We start from the raw sequence: 17,904 nt of genomic DNA, 5'->3' as shown, positions 1-17,904 counted from the left end.
GCACTTCCTGTTGTAAACACTCAACCCACTTTCGGGGAGGGTGGAGGATGGGGGGCTGAATGGGAGACAACAGGGGGACGAAGACATGTCCCCAGCTGCTCAATGAAAATTTCCCCAATGAAACAAATGTGTTCAATTTGTTCAGACAACCATCGGTAGTCTGTTTGAGGGGAATGTTGGGACAAATGGCTTCTCTCTGTGTATTTGTCGGCTTAAATGTGTTGTGACTAAGTGGGAGAAGCTCCCACAACGTTCTTTATCCCATTCCTTTTGGTGTTACCTGAAGCTACCATGGTCTGGACTTCTCATATTGAATTTTTAAGGGGAAAGGTTGATGTCAAATGTTAAAATTAATTGGCTTACGTTGGGGCCAAATGAGGCAGTGACGAACCAGATCTAGTCGAGGGATGGGCCGTAAAAAATAAAATAAAAATGGTTTTAGTGTGCACACTACCATAAACCACTTGAATAAAGTGGAACTATGTCAGCAAGTGCAACATAACTAACTAGCTAACTATATGACTATCAACCAATGTTTTGATACACAATTCATTTTTTCCTTGCATATTGGAGAGTACCGCAATTTGTAGTTTGTGGTGTAATGTGCACCTCAAAACACCAAGGAATACAACAACTCTGTGACGGAACCACAGACCAGCTGCAGCTTTCAAATCAGAACAGAAGGGTGGGGGGTACAGTGCACTGTATCACCAGCCCACTGTATTCATTCACTTGTGCATGTGTAAATCACTCACTGTTACAATCTCTCCGTGTGGGAATGCAGTAAAACGTGAGGACGGGGAAACACGGTGCAAAAGTATGCTTGGCAGTGCTCATGTGTAACCATTAAGTGGCCCAACCAACATGTTGAGGCACGCCGTATGTGTGTGCACATAAATTACCTCAAATGCAAGCGCACATCAGCTTGGACTTTGGAGCAGGCATACAAGAGGCAAACACTTTCTTTTTTTTTTTACATGCACATTTGGTCATCGTGATTTACAACACCGTTTTCTTTGTGGGACACAGAGAGGGAATTGTCAGAAAGGCAGAGGGTGAAAGCTCATATTAGCCCCGCGGTCGGAGCCACTCAGTGAAAGGGTGACACTAACGTCAGCTCGGCTGTCCAGTGTCCGCTCAACAGCAGTACGTACGCCAACATTTTGCAGAGAAATGGCTCATTGTGATCTCATATTCCAAGTCGAGATCAGCATAATAAACTTTGTTTGGACTTTTAGTGTATTAGTTGGCTGTAACCAGAAGTGCAGCTGATTCAGTCTCAATTAGTTTGTCACTTAACAGAGACCAACGCTGGCATAAAAATCGGGCAAAGATTATATTTCAAAAATAACACTTCATCGTCAAATGCTGATGCCGAATTACGACTTTTGGAAAAAAGAAAAGTGTGAACCCTCAGAACTTGAATAGTTCTGTGGTCCAAATACTAATAAATGTCTAAAATGGAACATAAGTTGACATTAACAATCAATATTTGTAAATGTGTAGGTTTTACTTTTTGCGTTGTCATCAAGAGCAACACTAATCAAAGGAAAGTTCTCTGTTTTGCTGCATGCCCTGTTAACAAATACGTGAACTAGAAGTTTAAAACCACAATATCTCCACTCGCTGCGAGAACTGGCCTTCAAAATTCGAGAAAAGCTCAACGCTTCTGTTGACTGCAGGAAGTTATTGTTTTGAGCAGATGACAGACCACAAAGCATACAGCTCCACTCAATAGTCTGACTGATGCATGAAGGTCAAAACTACATGGTGACATTTGAACACAAAATGTAAATACATTACATTGATGACATTGTGAGCTTTGTGAAAACATGCATTCTTGTTACTACAAATTGCTACAAGCTGAAAGGAACATCAACATAAACATAAAAGATGTGTTGTATAACAGTCTCTCTCTTTTTTTCTTTTTCTTTTTTACAAAAAAATGTGACAGTAGTCATTGTGAATGTTAAAATGGCACAAAAAAAAAAAACTTGGGACGGCGGTTGAGTTCCAAGTGCCCACTGTGTGAAATAGAATTTGTAATTATGGTGTACCACTTTTCCTATGTCTGGGTGACCAATGCTGTGTCTTCACTGGTTTAAGAAAGGGGAGGGAGCAGCGAGGGGGTTTAACAAGTTTGGCTGGTTCTGAAAACAAATGACAGCCAACAAAACAAATGTGCAATTACAAGCGAGAATTAAAAGGCTTGACATTTACCAAGGCTCATTTATATGGCCGACCATGCTCGGCTCATTGGTAAAGTCCCAATTACGGCGGGTAGAGCGGCGGTGAGAGAGCAGACTCTGGGTGGGGTTGGGATTGAGGCCGGACAAACACAGTGGGGCTGAGACGTTAACGGTCCGAGGGAGGTTCATCCAGTAGATGAATGAGCACCTGGATTAATGAGGTCAGCGAGCAGCAAGCTGCTGAGGAAGGACATTCCCAGCCAATGTAGCCATTTTATTTTTACTTTTACTGCGCGTCTCATGGCCCGTTTTCCTTGGCTGGTTTTAGAGGGGGCAGCCGGAGGGTCCCAAAGAGCCACAGGAGACCAAAGGAGGGACATTTTTGGGGGGGAAGAAGACATTAACAATTGGCATGCCTATTATAGTGTCCTGGTGTGATTTTAAGAAACCATTTAAAAGAAAAAGAACATTGGAAAACAGTTTTATTTTCTTCAATGCAATAATTTCGAAACAGCTATTATATTTAATTGGTTTCCGTCTGGAAATTAGTTGGCAAACGCACACTTTCTAATGCGTGTGATGTCACGCCATTACATGCATCATTGCTTTTGTCATTATTCATCGCATTTGCACCATAGTCTTTTGCGACGATACCAAGTTCATTGTGCCACCTGACAACTTTGGCTCTTCTTTGCAATACAATCCTAATAAGGTGACGGCTGGCCCTTTAAACGCAATGGGCTAATAGATGGCGTGGAAAGGTGCTAATGGATGACAAGTTGAAAATAGTCTTATCAGAGAAAGGCCCTGGACAGTTACAAATGAAATAATCTTACTAGGCACATTAATCCATGCTCATGCCCTCAAGGGAGCGTTAGCGCATGTATAGACGGTGTGTAAATGTACGTCTGTGTGTGTTTGCAAGTAGTGACCAATGCCCCCCCCCCCATACCTCACATTCAACCATTTTATTTGACAGGCAACCGTTTGTTTGTTTTTTCTCAAAATGTCAGATTTTGCCTCTGGTAGAATGGAAAGACAAAAATACAGAGACAAAATAACTCAAATGTATCCATCCATGTTCTAGTGGAGCCCTATCCTAGTTGAGTGTGAGTGTGAGCCAGGGTACACCCTGGAGTAGTTGCCATTCAATCACACAGCAACTTAAAAGACATTTGAGCCACAATTCGCAATCTGGCATCTAATGGCTACCGAGCATTACACTGCCACCGTAAAAATGATGTAAGGTTATTGCTGGGAAGGTTCCTGGAGTGCGGGGCAACCTGGATGTGCAAGCAAGTGGGAGCACCAGAAGGACAAGACGAAGGCTGGCCTCATTAGCTGAATATTAGCGTCATCGTCAGTCGGAGATAACCTGACACGAACCGCAGCGTGTCTCAATGAAGGCTTTTTGTTCGTCCCCTTGTACACATTTGAACATATCGGCCAACATGGACGGGGTTATTCCTTGTCCTTAAACACAAACAAATTAAATCAGCTTTTGTTTCGTGTTCAACCAGGCGAGGAATCCCCTGAAGACTGATGAGAAAATGAAAAACATTCATCTTAGCAAATGTTTTTCCTTTGTCAGCAGTTCACCCAAAGCAGACATGCGTGAAAGCAAGCGCTCTTTAGAATCTGTTAGTCAACACTGCCATCTGCAGTTCACACATCATTACATGCATGCACACTACTTCCTAATTTCAGCTGCAATCCTTTTCTTTGCTCACTCTCTGCCTACTGTCACTCTATTGTCTGCCAGAAGCAGGCAGCCGCCCCACCAAGGTTATCATGGCTAACAACACAATAACTCAAACTAAAACGGAAAAAAACATTTTCGTTAACAAAAGAAAACGGAAAATGCTTGAGTCTGCTATTTGTATCAGAAACGCTATTCAGAGGGGGAGCAACACAGTCCCCAAAAACTTGCAATATCGATTCTTGGCCCTGAAAATGTTTCTTTGGGTGTTGCAAAAGCTATTTTGGAGATTGCAAACGTTTTGTTAAAGTGTTCGTTTGATAGCCTGAAATTATGTTCAACTGACAGAAATGGTCAAACTAGCCGATAGAGCAGTTCAATTGTGGAATGGGTAGTTCTTTTTGACATGATTTATATCGATTTATTTTGTCACAAATGTTATCAAAACAATTTCTGGGGAGCAATATTTTTCAAAGAAATCACACCACAAATGATTGCGCATCTTCAGTACCAGAATAATTTCTGTTGTACAGTACTGTATATGTATTTTCTGATTTTTAAGTGGACACACTCACATGTGCGTGCATGATACAGACTTTGTTCACTGGAAACGTACTTGTCGTGTCAGTCATCTGCTCAAAACAGTGTCAGAATTCAAGACTGTCCACCACACCAAACTAAAACCAAGTAACAGCAATCAGTTTTCCATATTTAATGGCGGGTGTGTAGTCTACATCTTATCTGTGTGTTAACAGTTTTGAAGAACTGCCCTGACAGCAAATGGAAATACCCATTACACTGTAAATGTAAATATGGCTTGTTATAAAAGGCTTGTTATTAAAATGCTTATATTTAAATAGTTCAATACTGTATCTATAAGGATCCGTATTTACATTATTGCATCAGTGTAGTGTAAATCCTAATTAAATACATAACAAACGATACATGAATCAACAGGAATAGTTTCACTCAATTTTGTGTGCTGTTCTACATTTCAAAACTTTCAAGTCTAGTAGGCGCCTTTACTCAAACAAATGAAATATCATTCAAATAATCAAAACAGAAATTATTACAAGGCACTTCACATATGGAGGAGATCTCAAATCACACTCCTCACATCACTTTGAGACAATCTGACTTATGCATGAGCAAGCACTAGGCAACAGAGACAAGGAATCATTTCCTCTTAGTACGAAACCTCAAACAATCTCAAGACTTAGCGTTGGGCAGTGGGTTTTAAGAGCTTGGGATTTTTTTTTTAATCAAAGTTAGATTTGATTTCGTTTTGACTTATGTTTTGTTTTTTATTTGGTTTTTAGTTTTTAGAGCCAAGTTTGTTATTTTTATTAGTTTTTTCTCCTGAAGTGTTTCATTTTAGTCGAGTTTTTAATATTTTTAGTATTAGTTTTATTTTTTGAATATATGAGTATTTGTTGAGTGCAAGATAAAAAAAAAATTTTAAACTCACTAAATATTGTGTAATTAAGACAACTACAATTCTCAAACAAAGATGTACAGTACAGGCCAAAAGTTTGGCCTTCTCATGCAATGCATTTCCATGACCATTTACACCAGGGGTGCCCAAGTCCGGTCCTCGGGAGCCCCTATCCAACCTGGTTTCCATGTTTCTCTCCACCAACACACCTGATGCATAATCAGGATCGTTATCAGGCTTCTGCAAAGCTTGCTGATGAGCTAATCATTGGATCCGCCTGTCCAGGTCTAAGTTCGCCACCATGGGAGACAGGACTTTTGTGGAATTTTTGTGGAACACACTCCCAGAGACCCCGAGGGCTCGCCACAGTTTTACAGTCCTTCAAAAAGGATCTAAAAACTTTTCTTTTTAAGAATGCCTATTAGATTTAGTCTTTACTCCTCGTGTAATGCTATTTTCAACCAGTCCAAAGCACTCCAAAAGCAGTTGTTTGCCGCAACCTTTTTGCTTTAGTTTTGTTTTTAAAGTTGTTTTTATACTCTCTGTAGCACTTTGAAATTGCTTTGAAATGTAACGTGCATTACAATATAAACTATATTATTATTATTATTATTATAGTTATTGTTATCATCATCATTATTATTATTATTAAATGAAAGAGCATTTAACTGTTCTGCTTGTCTGTCACTAAATGTTTTTGGCATTGAAAGAAAAGCAAAGATATATTTGTAAAAAAATAAAAATAAAAAATCTGACAAATGAAGAAAAAAATGCATGCTTTCCTATGGCACATCTGATAATCTCTCAGTGCACACTGGTGTGCTTTGGCAATCTGTCTGTGAATTACTTTATTAGTGATTGTAGCCAATGTCTTTAAAACTCTAGTATGGAAGGCTATGAGTTGGAGTGGGGGAAATTGAAAAGTATTGCAATGCTGCCATCAAGTGAGCACAGTGGGAATCATGTCTATAAAAATGTAATGGCTACTGTATAGACAGACGTCAATGAGAATGACTTGGAAATAGACTGATCAATATGGCTCAAGGGTGTAGTGTAGATCAACCAATCATAGTATGGCGGTGCCGTGAAGGGTGCAAAGAGAGAGAATACATATTTTGTACCTCTACCAACAATATCATCTTTTTCCTGATTAAGTTAAGATTCAACTGCCTCATCACACCCATTCCTAATGGGTAATGAGTGAACGCGCGTCAGCCGGACACTCAATAACCTACATATTTTGAGTTGATACTTTGGATCAGGGGTCACCAACATGCTACCCATGGGCTCCAGGTAGCCCCCAAACACCACATGAGTGGTACCTGTTCTTAAATCAATTCACCATTGATGGAACATTGCGATTTACTAGAATATTGTAGAAGTGATAGAGTGACCAGATTTTCAAAATTAAAAAACGGTACACTACGATTTCATTGAAAATCAAATTAAACAATTAATCCTCACCAGTAATTTTAATTAAGTACTAAATGTAATCACTTGTCAATTTGGTGACCTGAGGTTGTGCTATTACTTTTGCTAAACAACTCAATGCACTCACCATTACCCAACCTTTTTTTGCTCGGCCCCGGCAGCTATTGGAAGCTGGCTGTGTCATTTACCTTGCGGTCACACATTGTAACATTGGAAATGCGCTGCCACAAACAATCAGCTCGGATTCGAAGTAACTGCAGCATTAGGCTAGTAGGACTGCATTTCCCATGATTCTTAGACATGGAAGCCGGAAGTAGTTCTAGTTCCGTTATGACGAAAACATGGGATGCCTGCAAGCGATTAGACGTGAATGACAATGATGAACACAAACGTGAAAGTAAATAGGAAGGAATTTAATAGTTCAATTCCTTTTGAATTGGTTTATCGTACAAATCGCTATGAATGTGCGATTGTCTGACATACACATGGCCCAAACAATTGGCTTGCTGACTGGACTTTATAGGCCCAATCTCAATACTTGCACTTCCACCCCTGTGCCCCTCATCACCCATCAATGGGGACGCGCAATTGAAGGGCACACGAGTGGAACAAGGCTGCAAGTACGAGTATTGAGATTGGGCCAAAAAAAAGCAGGACAGGACCTGCCTAAAATTGGGACAAAAGAATAAGGCTGTCGAAACCCCAAGAAGTGATCATGTCAAAAGGTGACTTGTGAAACTTAACCCCTTCAAATCCATAGATGATTGCAGTGGGCATGACATATTTGCGTGTCTAAACCAATAAAAACACATCATTTGCATGATGTCAACACTTGGTTCATGATTGGATCCGAGCTAACCAATCACAATCACAAGTTGATTTGAATGATGTTTATGTTATAAATGTTACATATAAGCTGTCCTGGCGTCCACTATAACAAATAAAAATATGAGACAACCCACATTTTCCCCATGCTGTTCTTATGTGGGGAAAGAGTCCAAATCTGTAAAAAATAAATAAATAAAAATTGCCCAGTCGAAAAAAATGCGGATCTGAAGGTGTTATAGAAATACAGTTTTGCATACTGATATTAATCTGTTTCATTGTTGATAACTGTAAGAGAGGTAATCTAAGGAAATGTGTTATTTCATGCATACATTCATTAGCTCTCAGTTTCAAAAATGTTGGTCACCCCTGCTTTTGATGGGTTGGTACTCGAAAGACATCATATGACTCTCCTTGGCTTGGCGTCACCCTCCAGACTGTGATGAATCCTTTTATTATCACTTGATGGCTGACAGAACAGCAGAGAAGGGATTTGGAAGGATTTGTAAAATAAAGTTGACAATCCACCAAAGTGAAAGCGCAGTGAAGGCAAATAGGTGAGGTGAGCGCATTCAAATATGTGCTATTCAAAATTTTCTTCGCTAAGCTCACAAACTGAAGAATTGGCACTCACACATGCTGTATAGGCTTGCTGAAACAGCATGTGGCTGATAAAGAAACCTTTGTATTACCTTGGGGTTTAGGACTTTGCTTTTTAATTCAAGTCTTGAGGTGTTAATTCCTTGATGACAAATACTAGAAATGGGAACAAATGAATAAAAAGGTGATCACAGGAGGAGACAGAAGAGCAACACGAAGCAACCCTCAACTCTCATTGGGTATTTTCCAATTAGGCTGTGGCTCACCACCAGATCTAAGCAAGGATAATCCAAAGGGTTATGCTGTTGCAGGACCGACAAAGTGTGCGACACCCAAAAGAAAACGAGTATGTGAGGAAGGATGAATGCCTTTGAAGAAAAGAAAGAGTAAATGAAAGGTGTAGAGCTTGAGAGTTCAGCGAGTGTGTTGTCCTTGGGGGGGGGGGGGGGGGGGACGAGGAGGGGAGATTTGCAGTTGGTGAACCAGTAAGTGACGTCAGCAGCTTGTTGGATTGAGGTGCTTTGTCCTGCTGATTTTAATCCGAACTCATTAAGGAACTGAATGCAAGTGTCTGCACAAGTGCTCCGGCGCGAGAAAGTGACAGGCGACGGAAGGAGCACTCAACAACCCACCAAGAGAGAGGAGTTAAACCCTATCTATGACTTAAAGAGAGGGAAGAACAGTTTTTGATTTTCCCTTTTGATCGACTTGCTTGGTTATTTTTCTTGTTTTTCTTATATTCTTGGTCCCTGGAATTTCATCGTGTGGCTTGGTCAAACATGCCCACAAACGGAATTAACCGAGCCCTAAAGCTCCAGTTTGGGCTCATCAACTATGAAAACCGCTACCTAACAGCAGAGGCCTTTGGTTTCAAGGTGAACGCCTCCGGGACCAGTTTGAAGAAGAAGCAGATCTGGACCTTGGAGCAGGACGAGCATGACGGCCAGGTAGTGTTCCTCCGCAGTCACTTGGGACGTTACCTGGCTTCCGACAAAGACGGCAAAATCACATGTGGGGCTGAAAGTCCTGACCCAGAGTGCCGCTTCCTGATTGTGCCCCAGTCCGACGGTCGTTGGGCGCTGCAATCAGAACCTTACCTGCGTTACTTTGGAGGCTCCGCCGACTACCTGTCCTGCTTTGCCCAGGTGATTGCGGAACAGGAGTTGTGGGCCGTCCATTTGGCGTTGCATCCACAGGCCAGTCTGCTCAGCGTGGCACGGAAACGCTACGCCCACCTGTCCGCTTCCGACGGAGAGATCTCAGTGGACAGCAACATCCCCTGGGGGGTGGACTCCTTGGTCACCTTGGTGTACCAGGATGGCAAGTACAGCCTGAAGACCTGTGACAGCCGCTTTCTCAGCAATGACGGCAAACTAGTGAAGGAGAACACCAACGCAACCAGCTTTACACTGGAGCTGAAATCAGGCAAGCTGGCCTTCAAGGACTGTGATGGCAAATATCTGACCCCGGTGGGTCCCACGGGAACGCTGCGATCAGGCCGATGCTCCAAGCCAGGGAAAGATGAGCTCTTTGACCTTGAGGAAAGTCATCCACAAGTCGTTTTTCAAGCTGCCAATAAAAGATTTGTCTCCGTCAAGCAAGGTAAATTAAAAAAACGACACGTCCATCCTGCCTGGCAGCGCATAATACAGCATGTAGCTGCTGCAACACAATACCTGAAAAGGAAGCAGCAATTAAGTCGTCCATTACTGCCAGAGACTCACTCGACCCAGAAAAAAACCCGACAGTCTTAAATTCCTTTTTTTTTCTTCCTATGAGTGAACGAGTAGATTCTTTTTTCACAACTAACTGCTTCTTAAAATGTCAGCTTTTATTAATATGTCAGTATAGGATTACAAGTGTAACATGAACCAAGCAAACAATCTGGGGGATTGTTATAAAATTGTATTTCTATTTCATAGCTGACATTTCAAAGGCTTCACTGAATATATTTGATGAATGAACATTGTTTATTATCCTCCCATATTTACACTACATATTTGCTTTACTACTAATTTCAAAGTGGGCTTTACATTAAAAAAAATAATTCTAAAATAACACTTGGTTTAAACAAAATGAAACTACAATATAATATAACAGTGAAACTGTGATATTTCTGACACAAGGATCCCACTATATATATATCAGATTCTGTTGTAATCCGAGTTCCAAGCGCTACAACTTTAGGCACAATCCCAAAACAAAAGCCTACTGTCTCGGTTTGCCCGTGGCTTTTGCAAGTCCTTGCTGCACTTATTTTTCCTTCTTTTTTTTTTTTGCTACGTAAGCTGCAAAAACTGCCCTAAATATATTAAAGGGGAAGTGAACCAATATATATTTTTTTACAATAATATTATTTATGCCGCCCTACTAGTCTAAAACATGTTATTTTAATTAACCACCCGTTTTTGTACTTCTCGGTGGCGGCGATTTTACCACTTGTTGGCTGAAAATGACATCATAGCTGCGCAACGCTCAGGTAACGACCAATCATGCTCACCTGTTTTCTGAAGCTGAGCGTTGAGCAACCGTGATGTCATTTTCAGTTGACAGCAAGTGGTAAAATGGATAAAAATGGTTGGATTTTGCTGTGGGCGGCACGATGGAGACTGGTTAGTATGTTCGCCTCACAGTGCTGAGGACGTGAGATCGAATCCGGGCTTCGGCCCTCCTGGGTGGAGTTTGCATGTTCTCCCCATGCCTGCGTGGGTTTTCTCTGGGTACTCCGGTCTCCTCCCACATTCCAAAGACATGCATGGCAGGTTAATTAAGTGTTCTATATTGTCCCTAGGTGTGATTGTGGGTGTGAATGGTTGTTCGTCTCTATGTACCCTGCGATTGGCTGGCAACCAGTTCAGGTGTACCCCGCCTACTGCCTGAAGACAGCTGGGATAAGCCCCAGCACCCCCGCGACCCTTGTGAGGAATAAGCGCTTAAGAAAATGGATGGATGGATCGATATTCCACAAACACAATATTAATCTCAATACTGTGTATTTTGATTAGTGGGGCTGCATAGAACATATTTTATAACACATTTTGGGTTGACTTTCAGTGTTGCACTTAGATACTAAAAATTGGTGCATTTCCATTACTCTCAGATTTGCGCAAAAGCAAACAGTTGATGAAAACACAGAAATTTTGAAAAAATAAAAAAATCTCTCAATATTGTAGAAAAGCTCTCATGAGGTGGTTGTTGAGATGTGTCGAAATAGAAGCACATATTTCGTAAAATTGTAATGGAAACACTTTTTTTGCATTTCCAGTAGTCATGTGACCCCACCCGGCCAGCGGTCAGATACACAGCAAATCGGTCAGTGTTAAATTTCCAGTGTTCAATTAAATATGCAGTAAGCAGTGTTATTTTAGCACTGTTAGGATAAAAAGTTACATTTCCTTGAGTGTTGGAGTGGATGTGGAGTAGATGCCAAGGACTTACGACTTCCGGGTTTTTCACATCAGCGCCGTTTCCGGCCATTGCTGGCCACGTTCCAACACTCGCACCCCTACCCCTGCGCCCCCCAACCGTGCGCTCCCGCTTATAGGTGGGAGGGCGTCTGGGCCATCTGAAATGCTTCGGACACTGAGACAGACACTACACACTCGCAGCCTCGCACCCGTCGACGGGAGAAACTTTCCAATTTTCCAGTGCGCTGTCCATATTTCAATAGCGACACATCCAGTTGTTGTTGTTTGGCGGTGTGGCTCCGTGATAGAGAGGTTGTTTTGCAACCCTGAGAGTGTGTGATCAATCCCAGGCCAGTGTGATTATGTCAAAGTATCCTTGAGCAAGATATGGAACCCCAGTTGCTGCTGATGCTGTGTCATCAGTGGTCAAAATGTAAAGTTCTTTAAGGGTCTTAGTATCATTTACCAGAGTAAAGTGTAGTTTGAGTTACATTTTTAACACTCACACTAGCGCAATACACAGTGTTTAGACACCAGACACTAGTGAAGAGTACTTTCAACAATACTCAGTGTTTACCAGTGTAGATTTTTAACACCATAAAGTGTTGGAGTAACACTGGTTAAGTGCAAAAAAGTTAACACAAGATTTACACTCACTGATGTGGACACATATAAACACATTTCTAGTGTTAGATTTAACACTCTCAGTGTTAATCTAACACTGACAATTTAGCTGTGTAGTAAAGGAAGTAGGTTTTGTGTCGAAACTGCCTCCCGAGGGGATAACAAGCCTTTTTAACCACAAAACGATTTAGCTATAGAGCCAAAGCCACCGCTCCATACACACAGACAATTCATTACCGTTGCACGAGAAATGCAACGAGCGATCGAGTAACATACGGCGAACGTCGTCATTGAAATCTGTTCCATCCGTCCGCAGCATACATGGGTTGTAGATTCCCGCCCGATGAGCGGAGAAAGATGTTTTTAAAGTATTTGTAACAACTCCAGCCATCCGTCTTCAGTAAGCAAACCTCGCGGGCAACATTACATGAGAAATTCCTGCAAGAATTACGAGATCTCGCAAGACGATGAAAATTACGCCTACACCTACGAGTCGAAATTGTACTTGAATGAAATTGTAGAAATATTGCTTTTATTTTGTGAAAAACTGGAATGGAAACACAGCTAATGAGTAACAATGCATACTAGTATTGGTAATTTATTGGGAAATGAACAAGAAAGTGTTCAATTTAAGTTCAAGTTTTTCTTGATAATGATGATTGTAGTACATTCGAACGAGATTGTTGGAGAGGAACACATTTGGTCAAAAGCTCCCACGGGGCTAACCCACACAACACTATCAGCATACACTAGTTATAAGCTCTATTGTGTTCCTCTTTAAACATTCCATGGCTGCATGAAAAAGCATGATGCTTCTATTTACGTGACTATAATGGCTCACACACAGTACATACAAATAAATTAAAACATAAATCATGGGAAGGTAAGCGAGACTAAAAGGTGGATTTATGGATGTGAATGGTCATTAAAACATCAGTGCTCTGCACTCGGTATACGTTATGTGAACACAGTACTGTACATCTATTTTATCACCATTGACAACCGCCACACGATCCCTAAATTTTGTAAACAGCCTACTACGGTGGAAACTCCAACGTTGAATGTGTCTTTAATGGCATAAAAGATGGAATGTGACAGCATTCCAGGAAAACGAGGATTCTATGTCCTGTTCCACCTTCGTTGTTCTACTGTACTTGGATGTCCAGCCTGAGTAATACCTTTTGTAGCTATTGTACCAAGGTGCTTCTCACTCGTCGTTCTTACAATTGATTTCACAGTCCACTTAGCTATAATTTTTGCTCCATTACAGCTATTCTTTACAGCCTGTGCTTAACACAATGTTATTAAGGTTAGTGGTCCTGGCATATTCACAGTTACACTTTTGCCATTTTTAGAACAATTATTTATTTGATAGAAAAGTAAAAGTAAAAAAGTTGTCTTAACCACAAAGTACAGTAAGGTGATTTAGTGGTCTGGTGTCAGTCGACAAAACGATTGCAAAAACAAATGATCTGTTGTTGCTGTTGTTATTAAACCTTCATCGTATCCAGTCATCCATCTTCTATACCGCTTATCCTTACTCGGGTCCAGCATGCGCTGAGACCTCAGTTTACTTCACGGGGTACATTCTGGACTGGTCGTCAGGCCATTACAGGGCTAACCAAGCCAGTAACATTTCAAAGCCATAACGACTGACAGAAAGCGTAGTCTATTTTGTGTGCGTGCCCCTGAATGGTCGTCAGCCGTACTGTGGAGGTAATTGTGGTAATGGGCTTTGTCATCTCAGCTGTGTCCTCATAAAAGATTAGACCGTGAGGAACTTATGCCGTGACAAAATTGTCCTCTATGGTTCAATAACCCCGACGCTACTCACTCTTTACTGTCATCCACTGAGGAGGGGTTCTCTGTTCTCCGTCTTGGATCTACAACACGCCAGTGTGGCTATGACAAATAATTACAGCTGAGCCTTGTGAAATAAAGCTCATGTCAGCCCGCTAGATGTGATCTGTTCGCTTCTTCTGTAAAAATTACTCATGCAAGTAATATGGAAGGACGCGTTCCCTTGCAAGGTTTCAACTCAATTACAACAACTGACAGCACCACTGAAGAGCATCTTAAGTAGAGTAGATTTAGGTTCATGTTTCTACAACCCTTCATCTATTTTATCAGCCAAAGACCAACATTTCTAACTGTCGTGTTGGTCCTAGCGGCAGTTTCTCGTTTTTAAGAACAGGGCACTGAAAGCTGCTTAGTGGGCCCTGCAGTGAAGATTTGCATTTCACCACTCAAGGAATTACAGCAAGCGAATGGGCAGGAAGGGTGGAGGGGGTGACTGTGGAGGATTAGGGTTGTAACAGGCTTAAGAGAGAGGTTGGAGGATATTTCTGTGGCATCTAATTTGACCTGCAGCAGACACCGTTCAGTTATACGCGTCTGTGAGTGTATTCCCCACCACCTGACACACCCAACCAGACAGAGCTAATTCATGAGGCTTAAGCATATAACACTGGATTGGCGGCAAGTGAGCACCCCCCCAGGGCAATGGTACATCATGTATACAAAGACATTACTTACTCTGATAATTATCATAAGGATCTAAAAATCACAAATTCCTCAACATATCATATGTCCCATGTTACATTTTGTTTGATTTCTGAAGAAGACTCGCAAAAGCCGCTGATTGAAAGATTCCCTTTGGCTGAAATAACTCGCAGTTTGATCCGATCTGATAGCAAAGGTGTGAACTCTTCTATGGGGGACAACTCTCAACAACGTCCCTTATGATCAAGCAACACATACAGATGTGAAGCAGAAAGACAATGACCAATCTCCTCTTTTCATTCCAGGTGTGAGCATTTCAGCCAATCAGGATGTGGAGACGGACATGGAGACTTTCCAGATGGAAATTGACAAGAAGAGCAAAAAGTCAATGTTCAGGACAAATGGGGGGTCCTACTGGACTCTTGTGACACACGGCGAGATCCAGTCCACTGCATCCGAAGCGTAAGTTGCTTTTCTGGAGGTCCTTTTAATTTTTGTAGCGGACACAATCACAGTTGAAAGGCACAGGCCTTACTGATGAAGAAGAACCAAACAACTTCCGGTGGTCATGAATACTTTTGCATCAGGGAAAACGAGTGCTAGGTCAGGGTGCAATTGAATTGAAAGGATTTTCTGTGAATTAAAATTTGACTGGTCCTCAAGCATGACTCACATTTATATAGCTGACGTAGAAGTACGACTGACTGGCGAGCACTCTTGGGTGTAGAAAATGGATAGATGGCCTCAACTGAGCCGTGACCTTTGCCAGCTATTGTCTTAATGTAGGTCGTAATTTACTGTAGAAGATGTGTAAGAAGACTGTTATACTATGGAAAGGTACCTTTGGGCATGGGTCTGCAGCACTAAACAGACTGGATGACTACTTGACACATTTTATTTCACCGAGTAAACTGTCTACATTAAAGCAGGGGTAGGGAACTCCAGTCCTTGAGAGCTGCTGTGCTGCCTTCTTAAGATATCTCTCTCCACACTGATTCAAATGATCAGCTCATCAGCAAGCTCTGTAGAAGCCTGGTAACGACTGAATCGAATTGTGTTGGAGGAGGGAAACATCTAATATAGGCAGGACCAGAATTCCCTACCCCCGTGCTAGAGGAAGACGTTCAATGACGAGTCAAATGAGACAACCAAAGAAGCTACTTCAACTTCAGCTGTATGTATTGTTTTTGTTTTTGTTTTTCCCAGAGAGATAAATACAATGTTTGACATTGAGTGGCGAGGACAGAGGGTGGCTCTCAAAGCCAGTAATGGAAAGTATGTGTGCACAAAGAAGAATGGGCAGCTCTCAGCAGTGAGCGATGCAGTCGGTAAGTGCTTTTACTGTGGTGACTTCTACTCGATTGCCAGACACATACATACATACGTACAACAGCATACGCTCTATGTTCTGTGTCTGTAGGGGAGGATGAATTGTTCCTGATGAAGCTCATCAATCGACCCATTCTGATCCTGCGCGGAGAGAATGGCTTTGTGTGTCACCACAAGAACTCCAACACTCTAAACGCCAACCGATCGGTCTACGACATCTTCTCACTGATATTCAACGACGGAGCCTACAATGTTAAAAGTCAGTGTTTACATAACTCTGCTTTCCAATCAATGAATCAGCGTCTACCCTTATTTGATGCAATGATGTCCTCTGGCAGGTGTGAATGGAAAGTTTTGGTACGTCTCCAGCAGTGGCCTTGTGTGCTCAGATGGAGAAAAAGCTGAAGATTTTTTCTTGGAGTTCCTGGAACACGGGCGAATTGCTATCAAGGGTTCCAACGGCATGTACCTTCGAGGAGACCAGGGAGGCACACTGATGGGCGATCGCACTTCTGTTGATGCATCCTCTCTTTGGGAGTACTAAAACCTAACACGGTGCAAGACGATAATGAGATGAAGAAGCTGCTGCTGTCAGCTCACACAAAGTGGATTGGCTGGCTAACATTTTCATGCCATGTTTTTATATCAGCAACCAGACGCCCAATCGCATTTTTAAATTGAGACATTTAGGAAGAAGTATGGTTCCTTATTTTGTTTCGTCTTTCAATGATAACATCATTGCCAAAATGAAAAAGAAAAAACACAGTTAATCAAAATATGTTCTTTGAGTCAAACTACATCATGTCTAAGCAGAAGACCACAAAGTTGAATAAGTGAACAAAAACATCACTATTACGAGTGCTGCCTATTAAGTTTGAATGCCTTTCAAATATGATGAACCAATTCCATGAGTTCTCCATCTCGGGAAATAGAAAAGATATTCCTTAAATTTCATAATTTCAAAATAGATTTTTTTTCAATGACCATCACTAAAACTCTATCAGGAAAAAGTATTTTTTTCATTGCAATATTGGAACAGGCACACTCTTCGTTTAGCTGACTCTCGCTTTAAACACCACCACCCTTGTTTACAGCCCTTTATTTCGTCCAATGCTTTTAATTTTTATTCTCCATAGTCAAGGCGCCCCTAAACGTCCCTCCAAGCAATTGGTAATGCCCCATTGTTTTAAAAGACAGCGGGGCTATTGCCAAAAGAGTTTTCATTCATTTCAATGGACCATTTACAGCTTCCATAAAACACAGTATGACACAAATTAAGTGGACTTGCACAAATGGACTGTATAGTTCTAATGCTAAGCAAACTTGCTGTATCGTTGGAAAAAAAACTAAACAAAATGTGTGGTGAATTACTGAATTCTAAAAGTGCGGGATTAAAAGATGTTTGGCAAGAAATGAAACGAGCATGAACCAAGAGCGAATGTAAAGCATCGTTGTGCGTGTCAAGTGGGAAACGTTTCTGAATTGGGGCCTTATACTGAACTCTACAGTACGTCACTTTAGGGTTACATGGAAAATTAGAACATGTTAGGGATAGGCAGTGTGAGTATTGATAGGGAGAGCAGTTTCTAGTGTGGATGGGCAAAATGATCAATTCATTACGATTGATTGTTGATAAATCATGTTTCAAAGGAACTGGTGTCAACCAGTAGACAATTGATGGAGTCTAGTGTGTGATCTGAAAAAAAAAAACTAGGGCCCGACCGTTATGGATTTCTTTTTAAGGTGATGCTGATTTTTTGGCAGAATTTTTTTTCCTGATTACAGATAAATCAACCACTTAATTATAAAAATAGATAATGCATAAAATAAGCCCCACCCCCAATGCACTTCAATTGACAACAA

General features: G+C 41.4%; 1 protein-coding gene across 1 annotated transcript; it reads left to right on the top strand.

The window, feature by feature from the left end:
* The first annotated feature begins 8,662 nt into the window (after positions 1-8,662).
* fscn2a (fascin actin-bundling protein 2a, retinal) lies at positions 8,663-17,807 on the top strand. Its single transcript, XM_086057653.1, has 5 exons — positions 8,663-9,781; positions 15,018-15,174; positions 15,919-16,040; positions 16,133-16,300; positions 16,380-17,807. The coding sequence occupies exons 1-5, from the start codon at positions 8,959-8,961 to the stop codon at positions 16,583-16,585; spliced, it is 1,476 nt and encodes a 491-aa protein (XP_085913779.1). The 5' UTR covers positions 8,663-8,958; the 3' UTR covers positions 16,586-17,807.
* The last annotated feature ends 97 nt before the right edge of the window (positions 17,808-17,904 follow it).

The sequence above is a fragment of the Leptonotus elevatus genome, chromosome 1 (assembly GCF_054856555.1).
Source record: "Leptonotus elevatus isolate MCC_2025b chromosome 1, RoL_Lele_1.0, whole genome shotgun sequence".
Lineage (NCBI taxonomy): Eukaryota > Metazoa > Chordata > Actinopteri > Syngnathiformes > Syngnathidae > Leptonotus > Leptonotus elevatus.
Note: the sequence above shows the minus strand (reverse complement) of the source record. Positions and strands in the feature narration are given on the sequence as shown.

What these genes read in the sequence shown, in the direction of transcription:
- fscn2a (XM_086057653.1), top strand. Translation starts at nt 8,959, where the DNA reads ATGCCCACAAACGGAATTAACCGAGCCCTAAAGCTCCAGTTTGGGCTC. An exon ending in ATTTGTCTCCGTCAAGCAAG is followed by an intron (nt 9,782 to 15,017) that starts GTAAATTAAAAA and finishes TTTTCATTCCAG; the next exon opens with GTGTGAGCATTTCAGCCAAT. An exon ending in CGGAGCCTACAATGTTAAAA is followed by an intron (nt 16,301 to 16,379) that starts GTCAGTGTTTAC and finishes GTCCTCTGGCAG; the next exon opens with GTGTGAATGGAAAGTTTTGG.